This window comes from Podarcis vaucheri (genome assembly GCF_965113315.1).
Source record: "Podarcis vaucheri genome assembly, chromosome: 8".
Taxonomy (NCBI): domain Eukaryota; kingdom Metazoa; phylum Chordata; class Lepidosauria; order Squamata; family Lacertidae; genus Podarcis; species Podarcis vaucheri.
In genome coordinates, this window is record NC_138766.1 from 46,173,616 (window position 1) to 46,196,988 (window position 23,373).

Here is a 23,373-nt window from a genome sequence, read left to right on the forward strand (position 1 = left end):
GAAATTTTAGCCATAGCTTAAGTTCCTTCGATTTCAATGGGAATTAAATGCAACTAACTTAGTCTCAGTATACATTGTACTGTGGTACTAACATTTTTTTGCCCATTTTGCCCATCAAGACGATTACATACATGCAGATATCTTATCAATATATAACAAGGATTTTCAACCCATAAAGAAAACCCATAAAGAAAATAATGACTCTTCACAAATATGCAAATCTTACCTTTAGCCGATCCAAGTTTCAGTGATGATATATTAAAGATGGGAGTGAGAGAGAACAAGTTTTGCCATAACCAAGTGACAATAGAGCCATCCTTAAACAAGCATTTGCATTCTGAGTTTTCAAAGCATGTTGAAAATGAGATAAAATAAAGCTTTGTGCTTCTAGTCTTGAAAGAATAAGGAACCAGAGAATTGCTGGTCCTTGAGGGAAATAGACTATCACTGCACAGTGACTATTTAGGGTTTCATGCCTTTAGGACAAATGCTTGGACTCTGTTTTCCTGTTTGTGTCAAGACTTAAAACCTTTCATGCACTTCCCAAGAAAAGAAATGAAAGCTCAATCAGCCGCTAGTAGCCCTGGAGATTCATAAGAGCCCCTGTTGTGAGAGTGAAACTAAGAGACAAAAAATGATTTGTTTCTTTTCCACTAGAAGGCTATAAGTCATTTGCCATTAACTTAAAAAAGGAAAGGAAAAAAGAGAAGAGAGGAATGAAAAAGGCTCTTTGTATTGACACTGCCTTGTCCAGACTGCTAGTACACAATGCAATATATAAATAAATGAAAATGCACAAAACATTTAGAAAGAACTTTTAAGAAAAACAAACATTTACCATTATGGTTTGGGAAAGTCTCCTGTGTAACAAGGTGGATCTTTTAACATTTGCAAAAGAGTTGGAACAAGATTTGTTTCACACAATAACCATAGAGCATTAGAACACCACTGTAGCTAAAGGGATCAGGGATCCAGATTCCATCAGTGGCAGTTATAATATGTGTAAATTAATACAGGGTTTTGGGAGAGTACAGAATTCTATGTGTTATATGCATCTTCCAGCATTTTGATTTTTGGAAACACCCTCAAAAAATGCATGAACTTTCTGAAAAGATCATCAAGTAGTGTAACTCCAGCACATCTTGAGAAATCACATTACATTAGCCGTATTTTTAACACTAAAATATGACATAGATATATGAACAACAACAAATGTCTAAATAAGACATCTCAAAGGGAATTTTGTAAAGTAAAAAAAAAAGCCCTACAATTTCGATGGTCTCCTTCGAAATTTACTTTTTGAAATGTCAACCCTAGTGTTGACCATTGTATGTAACTGAATTATGTATCCAGAGAACATAGAGAAATAGAATAATGCCAAGAGAATGGTCTGAAGGCACATGACACTCCAAATATCCAAATCTTGTTGATGTCTACCAGCAAATTGTCACAGAACTGAGGCCTATTTGATAATTTCTACAATTAATTAACTACACACAATCAACACATCTTATTGTAATAGAAGGGATACTGCAAAGATATTTGGTGCTTACTGAAATGCTCTATGGTGTTGAAATCAGGTGCTCTGATGTGAACTCCACTGAAGTTTTGGAAACTGTGTAGATGATGATGATGATGATGATTACCACTTATACTCTCTACCATCAGGAATATCAACAGCTCTTCTTTGTACAGAATCTGGGTGGCCAACAATTAAGGCAAGAGTGAACTGCGCTCAGTTAAAATATTTTGAAAATTGCTACTATGCTACTATTGCTACTATACCATTGAGTGCTGTGTTATATGGAGTTGAAAGATAAGCACCTCTGGAAAGCAGTTTGTTAAGATCTGTAAGACTATTATTAATTTCCAGAACTGAGCTCCGCTTTGATCTTGAATAAGTGTCAAGTAAGGGATTGGCTCTTCTGGATAGAATTCAGAAAAGGGATGCCAATTTCCCCCCTTGGTACTCACTCTTAAGAACAGAGCATTGCAGAACTGGTTCTCTGACCAACCTCTCACAAATTTCCTTTAGAAATGCAGTTATTGAGCTGTGTTTCCAAGTGATGCTCACTGCAGTATTGGATGGCTCTACAACAAAGTCCCATATGCAGACAGACTTTGCCTTTGTTGTCAACCTCAGATGGAAGACATCACTCATTTTCTGTTAAGAGACCCAGAGATCACTTTCTGAAATCTTTGTTCACACAAAGAAGTAGGCACACCCTAGCAAAAATGATGAGGTTCTTTTGAGTGACAATAATATCACGGATATAATACGTGTGCTGCGCTGGCTCACCAGATGCGGCTTTGTCACACTGGCCACATGACCCGGAAGTGTCTCCGGACAGCGCCGGCCCTCGGCCTCTTAAGTGAGATGGGCGCACAACCCTAGAGTCTGTCAAGACTGGCCCGTACGGGCAGGGGTACCTTTACCTTTTTAATATCTTTATAACACAGAGAGTAGCCCTCTATGCACTGGCTGCAAAAAATAACAATAATCAGAAAAAGGGAGTTAAATAAAATTGCAATAAATTGTTGTGATAATTCGGAGTTTTAATCCGAAATCAAGCCGGATTTGAGTCTGTTGGTGTCTCTAGTAACTTTTCTTTCTTACATCATGGATGCTGGCAGATTTCATTTTTAAAAGGCTAATAAATATTGAATTGGAACTGTCAGAGATGCAGAAGGGAAACTGTATTTTAATGCTCAGGACCTTGGCAAAGTCGTCATTGATTTTTATATTATGGATGCGTGTTCTGTATTATTTTATTAATACTATTGCCTAATAAAGGTTTGTCCTGGCCTTTGGCTACAACAATAAACATATGAACTCCCCTGCTCAGCACCTGAGGGCCCCAGTCCTGCCACTCACCACCTGGCCCAGGGTGGGGCCTGATGGGCTCTATAAAGGACTGCTGCCACTGCTGCTGCTGCTGGGCAGAGAGGGCTCCATTTTCTTTTCTTTTTGTTTAAATTGCTGCTATTTTTTACCTATGCCATTTTAAACTGTGATGTTAATGCTGTATTCTTAGTTTTAGATTTTGATTTATGTGGAAATTGTTTCCCATTTGGTTGTGTATTTTTTTGATGTGGTTTATTTATTGTTTATGATTTTTGTAATTATGCTAATCTTGTCATGCTGTAAGCCATCTTGAGCATTGTTTTTTTAACTGTGGAAAGGCGGCATACAAATAAAAAAAGATGATGATGATGTTGATGATGATGAACTCAAACTACAGTCAATTTCTTTTCTATAAGTACCTGCATGAAATGCCTAGTTAGGCTCATACAATAAATAAAACCCACCATTTCAGGTCCAGTCTGGAGCATTCCACCACAGGCTTCCAACAAGCTCTTTAACTCAACCTGTGATTACTGGGAAATGTTTACATTATACCTCCTCCACAGAGTGGTGCAATTATGTGAAAGTGCATTTTCTCTTCAACCACTTGGAATATTCTGCTTAACATCACAATACTACTGCATGCTGGTCCACACAATTATCATCCAAAGAAGCATTTTATCTGTTTGTAGGAAAGCTGGAAAATGATAACCTAATGCTTCCTCAGCTTTTGCAAGAAAAAGCTGCTGAGGAGAGCTTTGAGGAAGTGCACAAAAGAGGTGGATCAAAGTGGGGAAATTTAACAGAAGGGATAAGCTTATCGTGTTTCAGATGGGATTGCTGGCAACACACTTGCCCAACTTCACTGACAGTATTAAATCAGTCATCATAATGGTAGACAAAGTTTTCCACACACTGCATAGCCCTGTTTATTACAACGATCCAACAGGCTGCCTTAAGGAGGCATGGGCAGTGAGGGAAATTATTTCCAAAGCACATTTGTAAGGTAGGCTACTGAGGTCAAACATTCCTTTCATTCAGTTTAGTGGGATGGGGTGAGATTGAAGCACCAGAGCCAAACTCCATGGGGCAATAGTCATATCCATAGACTGGCCATTCCCTTTCTTTCCATAAAGGTGTGGCAAAGTAACAAAGAAGGAAAATTACTGATTACCACATAAAGCCTTGTGGAGTTGCTTTTGGGCTATAACAGCAGTTTCTCCCCCATGTCACTCTTGCACCATGGAGGTGTAAGTGGTGTGGGCTGAGGTATCTGAAGGCTAGTGTGGGCATTGACTTCTATAAGGTCCACACAGCTTTTTTCCAAGGACCTGAAAAGTGGAAACAGAGCTTAGAATGCATTGTGCCCCAGCAGGTGCTGCTTCTTATCTTCCAAAGCCCTTGGTCGCAGTGAAGTGACAGTCATTTTACAGTGTTGTACATAAATGCCATTTCAGGATTCTTGCAAGTTATCTAATTTTCTATTATTGTTGAGCCAGTTGTACTAGTCAGAAAACAAATACGATTCTATTGTGGAGGTGCAGGGGTAATGGTTCCTTGGTACAGCTGGAACCCAGGTGTGTGTGTGGAGGGTAGAAAAGCTGTGGGGAGAAGGGGCACTGAAAGCACTATGCAGTCCTTTTGCTCTTAAAATGGGCCCCAAACCACAGTTTTATGCATCCATGGGGCAAAGCCTGATTTTTACAGAGGAATTTGCTGCTGTCATGCAAAGTTAGGATCACAGTATGGCATAAACTTAGAATTTTCACCAGGATGGTCCAGCTTTTCATACCAAGTGGGCTGCAAGAGTACTTGGACACGGAACCCGCAAGCCGAATGCTGCCTTGTCACATGTGGTGGTGGGGGAGAGCAGGCCCAAAATTTGACACACACAATGACATTCCATCACTCTCAGAGGAAATTGCACAGGGGGGCAATGTCTGGCTCTGATTTTTATTTGGGGGGAGCCATGTTTTCCCCACACAGTTTCCTGTGAAAGAAAGTAACTTACTCAATGTCACCCTGGGAGCTTTATGGTGAAAAGGGAATGGAACCCAATTCTCCCTCATCCTGATCTAAGCATTCCAACCACAGTGGCTCCAAGGCCCAGTAGTTGCTAAGGTGTACCTCAAAGACTGCACTCAGGATGTACATGAAACATGTTAAAGCCCAAGGTATATGGTTCAAAGAGCAAGAGAAGGAAAAATTGTATCCATAGCTGGCACTCTTGCTCAAACTATCTGTAACAATCTCTAGTGGCTAGACTAGAAATCCCCCAGTGCCTAAGAAATTGTACTATTTTATTCTTTGTTAAAGAGAACTTTCATACAAATGAACATTGATAAGGTAATGCCTGTGGAAATTCTGTGTTCTGCATCACAGGGAGGGGTGGAAGCCAACAAGTCTAGATTTCCTCACCAGCATATGTCCACACTGATTATTTTCCATCTATTAGTGCTTGGCCATCAGAACTAGACCAAGGTCTGTTTCCTTTTACATGGAGCCAAGAAGTTCCAGCCCCCTCCTGTTCAAGTCAGTGTCTACGCAGAGCTATGGCACTATCTTGTTTGCCAGACCAAACTTGTGGATTAGTTAAGGTGATGCCCCAGGGCTTAAATTTTAAATCTGGAGTTTAAATTTTGTGCATTGCAGTAGTAAAGCCTCAAGGCTACCAGCATATAAACCACAGTGGGCAAGTTATAGCTATATATGGGAAGGGTCAATGCTGGGAGACGAAGCAACGCTAGTTAAAGGCACTCCTAAGAACCAAGGTCACCTGGGTCTCAGGTGACAGAGAAGCACCCCCAGAAGCATCTAGGAGCACCCCCAGACTAAGGACCTGATCCTCCTGAGGGAGTGCGATCCCCTCCAGACCAGGCAGTTGACCAGTTTCCTGGACCTGCGAACCATTTACTTGCAGGTCTTACATCTTTCTGAGATTCCATTTGAGTTTATTGGCCCACATGCAGCCTATTACTGTGGCCAGGCACAGGTTCTGTGTCTAGGCATCTCTATCATTGGCTATTAGTCAAATCACATTTACAACCAGACAGAGGGCCTTCTCGGTAGTGGCGCCCGCCCTGTGGAACTCCCTCCCATCAGATGTCAGAGAGATAAACAATTACCTGACATTCAGAAGACATCTTAAGGCAGCCCTGTTCAGGGAAGTTTTTAATATGTAACGCTGTACTGTTTTTAACACTTGATTGGGAGCCGCCCAGAGTGGCTGGGGAAACTCAGCCAGATGGCTGGAGTACAAATAAAAAAATATTATTATTACTATTATTATTATTATTATTATTATTATTATTATTATTATTATTATTATTACAATGGGATTCACTTTGTCAAATCTTCCAAGGACTGTGATGCTGTTGCTTCCTTTATATTTATTCAATTGCATTCTGTATTGAGACATGTTTCCTTCAGGCATTTCTTGCTGAAACACAGTCATAATTCTGAATGGAACTAACCTGACTTTACCTAAACAAAAACTGCTTAAATCTACCTACATGAAAAACTTTCTGTGCAATCTATTTATATGCCTTTTACAGAATCCATTGGTTTTAAAATTATCTGCAGTCTCTCTCACTGATTTAAGCATGTCTATAGACCTGTGTTGTAAATAACGAGGGATTAACTCCTTGGTGTGGCTTTATTTCTTAGTAAACAAGTTTAGGATTAGTAAACACAGCAGCTCCGCATTGTGACCAATATTATTATCAACAGAGAGACAATGAATAAGGATTTGCCTTATGCATCTTTAAAATGTGCTCAATTAGTTATTTAAATTTTTAATTAAAAGAAAGGGGTGTTTTTTAAAAAACACACCTTGGCTTTCAAATATGTTTGTACCCTGTTACCATAGGATCCATGCTTTAGCTCATACAAATACATAAAATACATCCTTGCCCATGGAACTAGCACAAAACAACATTATTCCCATCTTAAACAGCCTGAATTTATAAATTAAATTATTATTTCCATTGCTATCATCCAATCAAAATCAAGAGCATACAATAGAAAGAAGTTACACAGATAAATAGATAGAAGACAAAAATAGAGCTTTTATATCCAATCTTTTATCACTTTAATATGTCACAAATATATTCACAAGAAATAGTACTGCATATATAATGAAAAACAAAAGAAACAATACTGCATTTGTAAAGATGAAAATGAAACGAAAGTTGTGTTACAAATACTCATAGAATATATTCAAAGTGTAACCATCTCTTCCAAGTACCTAGGCAGGCTTTTATTTGATGCAGAAACATTGTTAAGTTCCACACAACAGCTCCTCTGTTACCTGTCTTTACCTTTGATTCAACAAAAGTGAAGAGCTCTTCTGTCACTACACAGCACACCTGACTACAGAATGATAAAAAGGGATCAAACAAAATCCACATGAGCTTCTGTATCTGCCTTTGCCATCTTTAAAATACTTGGTATTGGTAAATACATTTTTGTTTTTATTTCTGTTGAATTTATAGCTGCCTCATGCTTCACTTCATTATAAATGATTTCCTCTAACAAAGCATTACAGATGCAGAGGAATTCAGACACGGAGGACTGTGAGAAATACATTCAGAAGTTTCTTTTTAAAAATAAATAAATAAATAAAATAAAATCCCTTTATATTAGTCAACGGTTCCAGTGATATAATCAGAAAAAGGAAGGAAGATCTGTGTTGCTTCATTGTCTTATTTGCAGTTTTGCATCCAAGGTTAACATGTGATAAAATTCTCATTTTATCTCAACTCAAAAAGTTTTTGAGTTGGTTCCAAATTTTTTTAAAAAATAAATCATGTAACAAAAGGTGAGGGAAAATAGCCTTTTGAATGAATAACTGTTTGTAATATGTTCCTGTAAACAACACTATGGTCATTTCTATTACTAGTTAGTAGGTATATGTGAGTGGTTTATAATAAAATGAACAACACAAGAGACCTATGCCAATGACTAAAATATGGGAATGATCATTTGGAACAGGAAGTATGATATGGTATCTGCTGGTCCTGAACTTTCACACATTGATGGGCTCTTCTGTAAAGTCATTGAGTGCAAACTGTATGTGCAGCAGTTTTCTCCAACAATTTGTGTCGTGCAGTTTTGTGAGTACAGATTATAAGGATTCTGCACATACCACTTGTATGCCTTCTGCCATATTGTTAACCAGTTCATCTGGCTGGGATCACATGATACAAATCAGAATTGTTTACACTGGTTGCCTTTACACATCCAGGAAGAGTTCAAAGTGTTTGCACTGGTCTATCAGACCTTGGCTAGGACCCTAATCACTGAAATAGTGTTTTTCCCTGTTCCTGCTCATGTCACATTTAATGGAAACCCTTATTTGTGTTCCACCACTGGGAGATAGACATTATGCAACAGTGATAGAAAGGCCATTCTCTGTGGCAGTGACCACCTGTGGAATGCCCTCCATTTGGGAGCATGTTTGGCACCTACCCTTTTAGCATTTTGATGCCAAATAAAGATTTGTCTGTTTGCACAAGGCATTTGTATGATATTTTTAATGCACAGCAAGTAACCCGCTCTGCAGTGCTTTAGTACTTCTAATGCTATATTTTCAGCTATTCTTCTTGTCAAGTTGCTTTAGTTTATTATTTTCAGGGCTTTTGTTTTCCAGCCAGAATTCGCCAGAACTCAGTTTCAGTACCTCTCAGGTGGGCACCATTTCCATTATAAGAGAACAAGGGAGGTGAGTTCCAGCACCTCATTTCCTAGAAAAATAGCACTAATTATTTTTACTGAATATATGACATCCACATACTGTAAACTGGTTATGGTATCTTGCCCTAGGATCTATTTATGATGGGTGGAAGGCTAAAATGTATATAATAAATAAATATTTTTAATGATGATGATTAATTTGAGGCCTGAATAAGCAGGATTCACCAATAACAAGACTGCAGGGCCAGAGGCCTTCTAAACGAGTCTGGGGGGGGGAATAATGTGAGAAACTGTCAGTTTTCCCATAGCAGTTATTTAAAATGATAGATATTTAGGGACATTACTGTAGCAGGGGCCACTGGGATGAGCAACTCTGGCTTAGCTGCCTGATTCCTGGTTCAGCTATTATTAAGTTCCCAACCCCAGCTCCGCAGAAGATAGGCCAGCAAATCTTGCTCATTCCACTCAGCCAGCTGAGCCAAAGCTGGCTGAGATGAGGCCAGTGTAAGCCCTCAAAAAGGGGTGAGCTGGGGGTGGAAGCAGAGAGGGAGGACTTAGGGTGGATTCTAAAACTGTTCAGTTTGGCCACGTGACTTGCACCCCAGCATAAAACACTGTTTTAAAGACTTAGGCAGAGCCGCAGAACCCTGCTGCTGACAGGGTTTGGATTGAGTGCAACTCTATGCAGGCTTAATTTGCTTTATGTCAGCTTCTTGTGGATAGGTTTCTAAAACTTAAAAATCTCCACCAATCCAAGTTCAGTGGAAGCAAAAATGTCACTTCCAACAGAATTTTGTTTGTGGAATCAGATAAAACAGAAACAAATGCAAGTAATTAAGATCAATGCACTTTCAAAGTCAGATATGTTATTTTGGGTATGATAAAACATAAATTCCAACCTGATGATAAAAACTCATTTAAGATCATCACAGAGTCTGTAATGTAATCTAGCCCTCCATTTACTGATGCAGCCAGGAATGTACTTTGTCAGCCTACGCAGGCTTAGCTGCAGTTGGCAGGGCTAGTCTAAAATTCAAGCTGTTATTAGCAACACAAAATTCCTGAAATAATTTCAGTGGGCATTGCCCATGCCATGCAACTGCTAAGTAATGACTTTTTATTTCAAAACAGTTATGATGTAGAGGTTATATTTTTGCCCCTGCAGATGTGCTTCCTGGTGCTTATGTGGGAAATAGAAGTGAATAAACTTAGAATGCCACGCAGTTTTCCATTTACATGTGCTATTAAAAGTCATTTAAAACTTGTTAGTTGAATTATACAACACTTTTGACATAGCATAATGGGGACTACTGTGTCAGATTTCCATTAAAACCTATGTATAATTGGCTCACCAGGAATTAGTCCTTTCTGACTCATCCCACTCCGTGCTGTGTGAACCCATTTTTAGTTACACCCTGAACAGCTTCTGCTCAGCTTTCTAAGTACCACATACAATATATATCCCCCCACACACATATGAAGAAATGGTTGAGCATAGCATAATATAGATATTTCTCAGGTGTGATCATGCCACATTATGTAATTTTATTCATCATGGCTAATATTTCATAAGTCTCTTCTCTGTGAATTGGGCTAACCCCTTTTTTTAAACCATCTAAAACCTACTCCATATGAACATGTGCATGAAATTCAGCTGCTAGCCTCCCCCCTGACCCTTGCATGGTTACCAGAACATGTGACTACAGCACAGATATGGAACTGTCTAAACTATTTTCAGACATTGTGATGGATGCGTGGATGTCACAGGTGGGTTAAGGGGCTACAGTGCTATCCCACCATGTGTTCAGATTACACAACTCATTTAATGAGCAGCACTTGTGAGTGACAATCACCACTATTTCAACTCTTCTTTGAGACGTGTGTGTTTAATGAACTCCTTCTATGTTTGGGGGGAAAAACCCTTCAGGAAGAACAGGTAATTGGAAAATTAACCTGGTGCTAAGAGAACTTCCCTCTGAAGTCCTTGCTCTGTTTCTCAGGAACTAGCATTTCTGCCAAATTAATGGCAGAAGAGCATGGGTAACTTTGGTCTACACAGTGGGGCGTACCAAGTAAGGTTTCCGGGAAGAGGAAACATAGCTGAGACTTTAGGACTTGTTCCAGAAAAGAGGTTTATTAAAAGATAATACAACAAATATCGTCTTAATTGTGATATATTCATGCAGTACAAGCTACTGAAGAATTGGGAGAGAGGGAGAATGGAGGAATGGCAGCAAGACATAGATGGCTGCATCTAGACAGAGTGTCAGGGCAGAATGAGAGGGAAATGCACTGCAGTTCCTAGTCCAATCTGAAATCTCTAGGTAGGACTGAGAGAGACTCCACTCTGGAATCCTGGAGTGTCTTTCGCAGTCTGTGTAGACAGTACAGAACTAGATGGACTCAGCATAAGGGAGCTTCCTATGTTCCAAAGAAGGATAAATGAGGGCAAATGGAAGATCGGCAAATGGGAAATCTGCCAATAGAGTGAATGGGAGGAAAATTTTACCTGTAGTTTTCTGAGACAACTGGAAGAGGGGGGCATCCTTAGCAGTAGATTAGTTTCAAAGCTTCAACCCCCATTTTAAGACCTTGCATGTCATTAAGCATTCACCTGTTTCCATAGTGAGTGGTATGAGTGAAGGGTAGGGGCGGGAGCAATATAGATCCTCATTAGGGATAATAACAGGGTTATGGGATGAGGAGGGCAAAATAATGCATGGACAGGCACTTCATGTTGCATTTCAATAACAACTTTGTTCTGGCAGCTTCATGCTGTAGTCCCCATTCCCCCCCTCCTCCCGCCACACACAGAAAACAATGACTGGTTAGAAAAGTCTAGACTCAGAAAATGTTATAACTGATAATTAATTTCATATTTGTTTGTGGCCGTGCTCATTTTATACTTCAGGCTGGTTTGACATTACTGCTTCATCACTGCCAGGGATTTTAACTATCACTAGCTTCACGAAGTCCTGTTTTTAAAATTATATGTGTAATATAACAATGAATGCCAAAACTGCATTAGGAATAAAAAGCTGTATTTGTTGAAACACAGATCAGGGCACACAGCTGCAGAATAAACCTGGCCTTCTCTCTCTCTCTCTCTCTCTCTCTCTTTCTTTCTTTTATGAGATCCTTAGAGATCCTTTCTTGTGCCACCATTTAAATCAATGGGTTCTAACAAGATCTGTTACTAACACCAAGAAGAAACATATACATTACTCCATTTTGTATCAGTTGCAGCAACTTGTGAGGTTTCTTTCAGCAGAAAATGTTAAGCGTTCCACATGTGATACGTTATTTTTTCTTTTATAAATGCTGGAGATTCAAACATGTTTTACATATATGCCATATATTCTGTGAATCAGCAGGAAGACAGATGGAAGCTAAAAGTTTTACAGGTTTCTTGTGTGAATGTATGTGTGTACAGTGCAGATGTCCTGGCTTAATAGAAATATTTAATGTTAAATTTGAAAGTCTTCAGATATACAATTGTACCTTGGAAGTCAAACGGAATCCGTTCCGGAAGTCCGTTCGTCTTCCAAAATGTTCAAAAACCAAATCACAGCTTCTGATTGGCTGGAGGAAGCTCCTGCAGCCAGTCAGAAGCCATGGAAGCTCCATTGGACAATCGGGTTCCAAAAGAACATTCACAAACCAGAACAATCACTTCCGGGTTTGTAGCTTCCGGGAGCCAAAACGTCCGAGTTCCAGGGCGTTCGAGGTCCAAGGTACGACTGTATTCTGTTCTGCTAGTAGTTGTAAGTGAAAGGAAACATGAAGGAGCCTTTAAGCATCATTGCCCACCATTGGCTCCTGGCACACTTGCCTGGTAGTAACTGTAGCAACATGCCAGACATTTTGGTCCAGCTGCCATATTATTTTTTTACAGTGCCCCTAATACAGCATTGTTCAGGGGCATGGTATGAAATTTAAATATCAGGCTAAGAAAAATGAAAACACCTAAAAGGACCCCCAAGGCAGGAGTTGGTGATAGGCCCTGTTGGAACACTGGAACCCCAGCAGCTGTCCAAGGTGCTGATGCTCACCCTGAAACCATGTCTGTTTCATGGACAAAACCAACAAATGGAAGCACATATTCAAGAAATAAAGCAAGTTACACAAAAGAAATTGCTTTAAGATAATGCTCTGAATTATATTCAACAACTGGAGAAAATTCCATTCACACACCTCAGTGCAAACAGATGGCATGAAAATGTTCTAATAAAATATAGTTTAGAGCTACTGAACTCCATTTTCAACTGTAAGCATGGTTGAAGTTATTACACAAAAAACAAAATAGCAACATGGGCAATAGCATCAAAGGGAAGCACATATCCAGGAAATTAAAAAAAAAGTTACACATGAACAAAGCAAAGCAGGAGGTATTATTTCCTCCACCATACTTGTTTTTGGAGCTCTTCACTAAACAGTAGTTCGGTGAAGATTTGGAAAGGTGAACAAAGTAAATGCAGGCAGGGAAGAAAGTAAATTCTTGAAAAGAAAAGCCCCAGCAAAGAAAAGCTGAAAAGTGAAAAGTATAGTCAATTGCAATCTAGAGGTCACCATTGCACTATTTCCTGCCTGTTACCCATTAGCCTCACTTTCTGGTTCCTTGAATTGTCACTGCTAATGTCCAGTAATACTTTATATGGCACAGAGAGAAATAAAAGGAGCAGGAGCATATAACATAGAAAAGGCACTATCTAAAACTAATTTATTAAACATTTCAATTATTGAACTTCATTCACCATATCATCCACAAATCTCTATGGCAACGTAACAATATACGAGCTTTCTTGTTTAGTTTGACTTACAGTTGCGTTATTCAGCTAAATAAAGTTGTGATGTAAATCTATAATGCACTGTTGTACTGATGCTGGTTACCAATGGCAAAATAGAAAAGCTTTAAAGGGCTGATCTTGGGCCATGTTCAATGTGCTGTTCTTGTTCATATAAAGCCCTGAGCAACTCAGGACCATGTTACCTGAAAGACCACCTGCCCCAGTATAGACCTGTATGATCCCTGAGAAATATCATGGGGTGATGACCCCCAAAATAGCATTTTCTAATATTGTCCCTGTACCATAAAATGTTGTCCCTCTGTCATACAGTTGCTTCAGACAACCTGTAAAGAGATACATTTTTGTCTAGGCTTTCCTTGACCCAGAAGATTGGACCCTGTTCTTTATTTTGTTTTTAATTCCCCGAATCCACTACTATGTCTTTTTCTTTTCCAGGCAGCTTTAAGCATCATTTAATCAGTGTGCCATAAGTGACATAGCTAAAATGAATGGATGGCAGCTGGCCAAATGTTCAACTGACAAGCTGATCAAAAAGACGGTGCCAGATGTTTTCCATAAGTTCTGCATATGAAAGCACCAGGGAAATCAGCAGGGGCACCATACTAAAGAAATCAGAGAAGCCAACTCTAGTTTCAACCATAACATGAAATTCTATAAAGACTATAAATACTGCATTCCTTAGTGAAGGTCTCAAAGGACATGTTGTAGATGTTTCTAAAGCCTACAGGAAAAAGTGAGTCTACTATTGTCTGCCTATTTATAAGCATTACCTCCTGAATGGTTTAATAATAATTTGTAGAGAGATGTTTAAATGGGTTTTAAAATTCCAGTTAAGAAGCTGTTTAAAATTCCAGTCTGAAATAAGTCATATGCTGTTCTTCCCTTATCTCTACCACTACCCCTCAAAAAAAGATATAGCCTTTCACATTTTTCCTAGGTTACAGCTTATTTTACATGAGCAACTGAATTAAACCAAGTTCTATTTTAGAATTTTGATGCACTCTGAAATTTAAGATTTCAACAACAAATACTCAATGTCTATGAAAACTTTGGGGTGTTTTAAAAGATGTTATTGAAAGAAGGTTGTTTTTGTGTGTGTATTCCTGTCCCCTGAGAAAGTTTATTGTACCATGAGATAAACATCAAAAATAGTTAAGATTGTTTACACTGCACCTTAACAGAAGGGGTTTGACATCATTTGTATATAAATGTGAACTGCAGGGCCTGCTCAATCAGATCTGCCAGACAATCAGACCAAGATTATAGTGACCATGGAGTGCCGCTATACTTTCTCCACATCAGTGAGGTAGGCAGGTATAGAAGATTGGTAGCTTAAGACGCAGTGGCTTCTAAACCATTTTGCACCAACGCATTATGAAGTAATTCAACAATTTGGTTAGGATACTTTAAAAAAGGACGCGGGTGGCGCTGTGGGCTAAAGCCTCAGCGCCTAGGGCTTGCCGATCGAAAGGTCGGCGGTTCGAATCCCCGCGGCGGGGTGCGCTCCCGCTGCTCGGTCCCAGCGCCTGCCCACCTAGCAGTTCGAAAGCACCCCCGGGGGCAAGTAGATAAATAGGTACCGCTTACCAGCGGGAAGGTAAACGGCGTTCCGTGTGCGGCTCTGGCTCGCCAGAGCAGCGTTGTCACGCTGGCCACGTGACCCGGAAGTGTCTTCGGACAGCGCTGGCCCCCGGCCAATAGATGTGAGATGGGCGCACAAACCCCAGAGTCTGTCAAGACTGGCCCGTTTGGGCAGGGGTACCTTTACCTTTACCTTAAAAAAATAAATGGTGAAAATTTCACAGTTGCTTAGAAGTCCATGGAGCAGTGCCACAAATGTATTGGTACAGTATTGAATGACCTCACTTAGGGGACTTTATATGTTACTGCTTTACCTATCAAAAAAGAGTTGATGAGAACTGAAGCAGAAGCACACATTTGGTAATGCAGGTACCGATTTCGACTCTGCCACTGGTGTTGATTCTGCTAAGAATAGACGTATAGTTGAAAAGTGCAGAAACACTAAACTGATATGTCTGATACCTGAAACACTCAACAGGAACCATTGCAATCGGTATTTTATCTCTAAGATTCTTTACTTATGAGATATCAACCTGGGTCAGATGCAGTATTCCAACAAACTATAAGAATTAGAGATGGACATGAGATCCTCTCCGCTCTTTTCTTCCTCCTCTTGGACATTCAGCTATAGAAAAGGCTTCCTGGTTTGTTAAATTACAACTTCCCTGTGATATCCAAAACAGGACACTGTGATTTAAGTGCTCCCTGGTTTGGATTACTAACTTGTGAAGAGTACTTTAAATCACACGTGGTAGTTGGGCATACAAAAGGAAAACGGGAATGCTTGAGCTCATGGTCATTTGCATTCCAACAAACCACGGTTTGTTGGATTGGGAATGGCATGTCTGAACCATGCCACCATGGAGGCTTACTTCACCTTTCGGAAAAGGAAACTCAGCACGTGTGTAAAACAAAGTAAAAAGGAATGTGCATGTTTGTACATGCCCCTATGTGCTACAGGTGACTTCCAAAATTGGTTGGCATACTGAACTATCCCTGGAGACTAGTCTTCTGTAAGTAAATAACCTAGTATGAAGATAAATGAATTTGGGATTAACCTCTGCTGAAACACACGTTTCTTTTTCAGTTAGATTAATGAACTCAATTGGAGTAAAAAAGAAACCCTGCCAGTATCTTGCCTTTATGAGAAACAGTAAGAAAATGTAAATAGGTCAGCAATGAATTATGCATCTAATCATTGGTATATGAAACATAGCAAATAAAACAATGGAGCTAACATTCTCTAGAGTACACTGAAAAATAAACTTAACTGTGAAGCAATCCAGATACTTTTTTTTCCCAGTCCTAGAAAGCTTTTAAGAATTTTAAGACATTCTAGTAGTTTAAACCAGAAAGCAGATGGAGCAAAATGTTCAGTAGAACAAACTCACAGAACAATAATGGAATGGAAAAATCCCTACCTTTAAAACAAATTAAATTCTGTGTTTATTCCATGTGGGTGAGTAGCTCCTGTGTCCAAGAAATTGGTCAGTTTTCTAGCATGGATGGGGTTGAGGTTCCCTTGAAGGAGCAGGTTCACAGTTGGGGGGCACTTCTGGGTCCAGTTCTGTCACTGGAGCCTCAAGTAGCCTCAATGGCTAGATGTGCCTTTTACTAACTGCAACTGGTTTGACAGCTATGGTCATTCCTGAACCAGGAAAGCCTTACCACAGTAGTTCATGTGTTGGTAACTTCAAGACTGGATTATTGCAAAGCACTCTATGCAGTGCTTCCCTTGTGCTTGATCTGGAAGCTGCAGTTGCTGCAGAATACTGTGGCACAACTGCTGACAGGAATGAGGCCTTGTCAGCATATAACACCTGTGCTCAGAGATTTGCACTGATTGCCAATTTGCTACTGGGCCAAGTTCAAGGTGTTACTATTAGTATATAAAGCCCTTAACGACTTAGGACCAGTTTCCCCATGATATCACCGTACCCCACATGTGTCCACTCACGTGCTTTGTTCAATGAAACTGGTACTACTACAGGTGCCACATAATACCTGTTTCACATAGAAGTAAGAACTCAATCATTTAGAGTGGCAAAACATGCACTTTGGAACTCCCTGCTTAACTCAAGGAGGCACCTTCACGGTTCCCTTTTCAGCATCTGCTGAAAACATTATTGTTTGGACAAGCCTACCCATATGCTTAGAAAGCTGAGATAATTTCAATCAGTTTTAGTATTTTAACTTTGTTTACAGCTTTGAGGGTGTGTTTTTTTACAATCTAACAGTGTATACATTTTAGTAAGTAAGTAAGTAAGTAAGTAAGTAAATAAATGTTGAACTCATCCTATGAACTAAGTTTTAACTTGTGCCAACAGCTTCTAAGTAATGTGAAGAAAATGAAATAAAAATGCTTACAGCCTGATCCTATAAGCCGCTACACTGGCACATGTTTTATGACATTGCACGCTAGCTTATGAATGAATGTAATGTGATGTCACAATCTCTATAACTTTGCTGGCATTACAAAGCAACCCTCATCACTGACTATTACAGCATCATGGTCTACTGGCAGTCATATAACAAGGTGTAGCACAGTAATACTGAGTGAAGCTGACTATGGAGCACAACAGACAAAGATGCAAGTAGATAAATAGGGACCGCTTACTAGTGGGAAGGTAAACAGCGTTTCCATGTGCTGCGCTGGCTCGCCAGAGTAGCTTCGTCACGCTGGCCACGTGACCCGGAAGTGTCTGCGGACAGTGCTGGCTCCCGGCCTATAGAGTGAGATGAGCGCACAACCCTAGAGTCTGTCAATACTGGCCCGTACGGGCAGGGGTACCTTTACCTTTTATAAAGGCATTTGAGTATTTTGGAATGCCAGCTAAAAGTAGTCACTTCCTCAGTACCAGGAAAATCACAAAGGAGAAACAACCACAGCCATGCTTTATTCTATATATTCAGCATGTAATGAAAAGGGTATTAATTTTCCACCACAGTCACACGCACTTTTACACCATGACCATGTCCTACTTTTCCATTTGGGCCACAGCCACTTTAGCAGGCAGCTCCTGCAGGAAAAGGGTTAGCCACCCTTATCATATCATATCACATCAAAACAGTTAATGGACTTCATACAAATTAGAAGTATATTTTCCTGCATAATCACCACACTAGTGCAACACAAGAGGAAATAGCTAGCTCTAGTGGACTGTGTGTGTGTGTGTGTGTGTGTGTGTGTGCGTGCGTTGGTGAGTGAAGTATCCCCATGAGGTCTGTCAATACTATGTTAAAACTAAACTTTGCTGTTCATTTTTTTTAGCTTTTTAATGAAAGCAAGAAACTGAATTTATAAATTAAAATTCTTCATTTCTACACTTTAAAATGTACTAAATAATACCATATACTTAAGTCATTTTGGGTACAAATAACAAATTATTCAACTAATTTTATATGCATGTTTCATCTGCATAATCAAAGTGGTCAAAGTAGAATGAGACTCCAAGGTCCAATTACTAAACATAAGAAAAACTGTAGGGTGTTTTTTTTTTTAAAAAAAAAAATCTTTAGCTACAGAAAGCCCATTTCCAGATTGCTGTCTTAATGAACCCAAACTGAACACACTGTACTAACTGGAGACAGAAAACGGAGAATAATTATGACAACAATACTTATTATAAAGAATTTGAAGAATGAAAAAGGCCATGGATTCAAACACAGACTTTTCTGTCCTTTGCTAAAACAACTAGTACATTTTCTTTCATGCATTCTGCATTCCACTGGACCACATGCTGAGGTAATACAACCTCTTTCCACAGCAAGCTTCGGAAACACAGATGGAGTTTCTGACTGCCCATATGGCAAAAACCACTTACTGCAACCAGACAGCTGCAGGAAGTGGGCAACTTTACTGGGAGAGGGGTGTGTGTGTGTAAAACATTACAGGAGCTTAAGAAACTTGTTGTTCATATGTATATCCTATAAATTAGCTTAACGTTTTCATTTATATTTCTAAATAGTAGTTCTTATTTGTATTCTTTCCTGGCACAACTTCAGAGTTTGGAACTCAAGCGAGTTTAGAAACTATTGTTAGAAGCAACATGAATTGACACAACATAACTCTTTTGTTTAAGTAACAGAAATGTTGTATTTTTAAATTTATTGGGTCCATTCTGTGAATGGAAGGGCTCCTTCCATTTGTGGAAGGGGATGAGATCCAGAGGAAGCTGCTACTGGAGGAATGGGTATTGCTGATTCACCTGTGGCTCCCTATCCTGCCTTCCACACTCATCCAGAGCAACCTTTCAGTGGGCACAAAGGTCTGCAATGTGAAGGAGGATTCAGCAAAAATAAATAAATAAATAAATAAATAAATAAATAATCTCCTCCCTTCCTCTAGTAGGAGTGTCTCTTGACTGCTCTGGATCCAAGCCATTTTCTTTCTGCTCCCTGATAATGAAATGATGGTTTCAGCAATAATTTAACAATGAGTCATTACTGTGTTGTTTTTATTACTTGGGATGCCAACTATGCATATCAAACATCATTTTATCTCCCCCCCAAAAAAAACACCACAACTGCCAGGGCTAACCTTATAATAATAATATTTTTATTATTTATTTATTTATTATTATTATTATTATTATTATTATTATTATTAATAATAATAATTTTTAATGGTCACTAAATTAAGCATATTTCAAGTCCCATAGATTTCAAGTCTCATAAATCAAACCAAACACATGAACATCAGCATTAAAATACTTAACATTCTCCCCAACAAACACTGCTAGATAACTGAACGTCAGTGCCATCTTTGCTGTGAAACTATCTAGATGGCAAGTGTACTGGACAGACTGGACTTTGACTAGTTTCATTAGGTCCAAGGTTCTAAGGAATTACAAGTTGATTCATTCATTTAAATCTACCAGAGGCTATATATATTTCCCTGTTAGCACTCACACTAAATTCTAGGGCCACTGGGCTTAGAGCTATGGATGTGGGCCTCAAATTTCCTCCTATCATTATAATACATTTGATATCACATTAAGAAAGAAAAGCAAAAGCAAACCTACGTTGATCCCAGGACCTTCACGCACTGACACTCATTCATGCAAAATGTTTAAATATTTAATTCATTTCTATCCTACCTTTCCATACAACTTGGATCCACAAAACAGCTAACACCCACAATATATTTTTGAAATCTGAGTAAATTAATACAGTCACTATAATGCCAATTCCCAGGCTGCAATCCTAAGCAAATATGCCATGAATGAATGCTACTAACCACAGTTGGCCCTAATTCTGAGTAAAATTGTGCTATAAAATGAATATAAAATAGAAGACTGTTTATGGACATGGGTATTCTATAAATATATCACAACTACTGTTCCAGATGGGGAAATGAAACAAAACAACAACAACCCAGAGACAACGTGCCACAAACCATTCACAAACTCTACAGAAGAATGATAATCCATACCAAACTGTCATATATTATAGTCCAGCCTATTTCTTCTAATTTTGGATTGGTAGACAATGGCATGACGACTGGCATGGAAATTGCTTTCAGTAATAGAAAATGTGTGGCTGTAACACCCATCATCCCTGTTAGGCTACAACACCCATCACACCTGACTACCAGCCATGCTGCCTGAGGCTGATGGGAATAGGGTCCAACAACATCTGGAGGACCACAAGAGTTGTGGACTTGGGTACCATGGCACCTTGTGGAAGGCCAAAATTTGGCACCCACCCTCCCTCTCCAGCTGTTGTGCTGCCTTCCCAAAGCCAAGCCAAGCCTAGTTAGCGCTTTCCCAGCTTTGGGAAGTAGGTGGGAGGGCTCTAGGGCCCTACCAGAGACCTCCTTCCTCCTTCCCAAAGCCATACACCTCCTTACTCACTTTTGGAAAGGCAATGCCTCAGACAGCTGCCTCATCTCAGCACCCAGTACATGAACACTGCTCACACAGCTCTAAATCCAGCCTTGGCCACATGTTCCTTATCCATGTTTTAAATTATTTCACATAGGACTAAAACACTATCTGGCAAGTTGTTTACAAAAAGCAATTCATTGTGCATATTGTTCATTGCCCCTATGACACCTGCACACCTTTGGTCATTTGTGGCAGTGTGGAGAAAATAGTTCAATGTACACGGTAGGCCTCTAAACTTAAACTGGCACCTGCTGATGGCTGTAATGTAGAATGTAGCATGCCCTTAGTTTGGCTACCATAATATGTGCACTGGTCATTGTTAAAGTTCCAAGAATGCAGCATATGACTATTGCTTTAATATCTTAATTGTATGCATGTTAACTTTTTCCATTTCTAAAACAGGAGAACTTCCCATTTGCAGGAAAAGACCCCCCCCCCAACTCTACAGACTTCCACAAACATATCGTTTGCTGACATTAGCTAAAACAGGCTGGTCTTTAGAAGAAAGGTCAGCTTCACTAAGACCAAAGGTATCACTAGGGAAGATGTTACCCAAACAATTTCCTTTATCAGCAAACTTATCTGGGACAAATGCAAGGAATGTCTGCAAGATGCACACTTCATATTGTGAAATTCCTGCTTGTGGGGATTGCTGGCGTTTGGATGAATACTCTTGTAATTGTCATCTCTCCTGACCTTCCGTATGTGAGAAGTGTTTTATAATGTAATAAATACATTAAATATCCTTGTTTCTGTTCAATCTTGTTTCTGCATTGCATAAATTATTGTGACCTGCCCTTGGGATGAGATGGGTTAGGCATTTCATATACTATCAGCAGATATCTAAAAACCAAAGGGTGTACAATGATAATAAATAACCCTGCTCCAAAGAAATAAATAAATCACCTAGGCTGCAATCCTGTGTCCACTTTAGCTAAAAGCCCCACAGAATTCGGGGCGACTCAACTTCTGAGTAGCCATGCCTAGGATTACACTGGGATAGCTCAGCACGAGACTCTTAATCTGAGGGTCGTAGGTTCGAGTCCTACGTTGGGCGAAAAATTCCTCAGGGTCCCTTCTGATTCTGTGAGTTTATATATAAACTGGGGAGAAGGGGAAACTGCTCAGGTTTGCCTATGAAGCCGGCTCTGGCTGTCAGCTGACTCTTCCCCTCCCTAAACGGTGCATCTCGTCCATAAGTGACCATTCCCCGCTCTCTTTCCCTCCCGCTTCGTTCCCTCGCTGCTTCTCGGCAGGTTATCTGGACGCTCATCTCGGCCAGCAAACAAACTTGATCCGCAGCTCTCCGGAGACTTTAAACGGAAGACCTTTCGCCAAGCCGTCTCCCTGCCTCCCTCCCCGCTCCCTCGACGCACGTCTGGTCAAGGGCGCAGCCAAAACTGCAGCGGGAAGAGGAAGGGAGACTTCCTCGGCGCCTCGTAAGAAAACGAGGAGAAAAGCCGGGACGGGAGAAGGAGCGTGTCTGAGGGCGACCCTCACGCGCTCTCCTGTCTGCCTGCCTCTCTCTCTCGCGCGCGCGCACACAATGACTGACCTCGAGACAAAAGCTGGCCGAGCCCCGCGCGCCCCTCGCCAGCTCCCCGCCGCGCGCTTCCTTTTACCTGAGAGGCGACCGGCTGGGGGGGCTCTCCGGAGCGAAGCTGGGCTCCAGCCGGGATGGAGTGTAAGAGTGGTAGGCTGTTAGGACCACGCTGCCCGTGTCTTTTATCTCCATTATGGCAACGGGCGCATGTCTTCCTCCTCCTCCTCCTCTCCGCCCGGCGACAACTGCCTGCCTCAGCCGGCGGCGGCGCGGCTCCTCGGGATCAAAGGACCCTGTCACAAAAGCAGCGGCATGCTCGGGCCCTTTAAGACTCGCCCCGACCTCCCCCTCCCCACCCTCGCCGCCGAGCGCTGCTGCCGGGCTGGCGAGACCTCGGGGCTCTTCCTCCGGGCCCAGCAGCGGAATTAGCATAAGTTCAAAAACGCCGCCCCCCGCCCGCCCGCCCGCCCCGCCTCCACCCCAGGAGGACCCGCGTTTCTCCTGAAGGAATCCTTCGTGGCGCGTGCTGGCTCTCAGAATGCAGACTCAGAACTAGTCCTTGGGCCAAGGCAAGGGAGGCGAAATAAAGATCACCGTTCCTCAGGGCAGGGCAGAAACTAGGCTTTCTGTCACCCGGGTCAAAGACCCAGTTTGGTACGTATGTACGCTAACACGGATGCGTGTCAGTGTACATACATGCATATACATACGTACATATATACAAACAAAAGCACCTCAACACATTTATTGATAAAGGGCATAAAAAGTAGGCAATATATCATTCGAATACAAAGGAATCCTATTAAATATTATGACTGTATGACCAAAGGGAAAATGAGCGTTCCTTCCAGTAAATGCAAATTGTTTGTTAAAAGTAGAACCTCCATGTGCAGCAACTGTCTACCTGAGGTCAGGTTTCGAATTGGATTTATTTGGTCACAGGATCATTAAAATACTGTATTTCCGTAAGATCAGCCAAGACCCTCTGGTTTCCTTTTAAACCTGTTTGTTTCC

The 23,373-nt window shown here is 40.6% G+C and overlaps 1 protein-coding gene across 2 annotated transcripts in view; it reads right to left on the reverse strand.

Annotated features, from left to right (window-relative positions):
* The window catches only part of ARHGAP28 (Rho GTPase activating protein 28), a 52,028-nt gene extending 29,222 nt beyond the window's left edge, over positions 1 to 22,806 (reverse strand). The window contains exon 1 of one of the 2 annotated variants that reach the window (XM_082235325.1): positions 22,439 to 22,806. In XM_082235325.1, the coding sequence (XP_082091451.1) occupies positions 22,439 to 22,791 (353 nt within the window). In that variant the 5' untranslated portion in view covers positions 22,792 to 22,806. Of the gene's footprint in view, positions 1 to 226; positions 427 to 22,438 lie in introns of those variants that run through there. The other variant, XM_082235326.1, reaches the window with a different exon arrangement.
* Between the last annotated feature and the right edge of the window lie 567 nt (positions 22,807 to 23,373).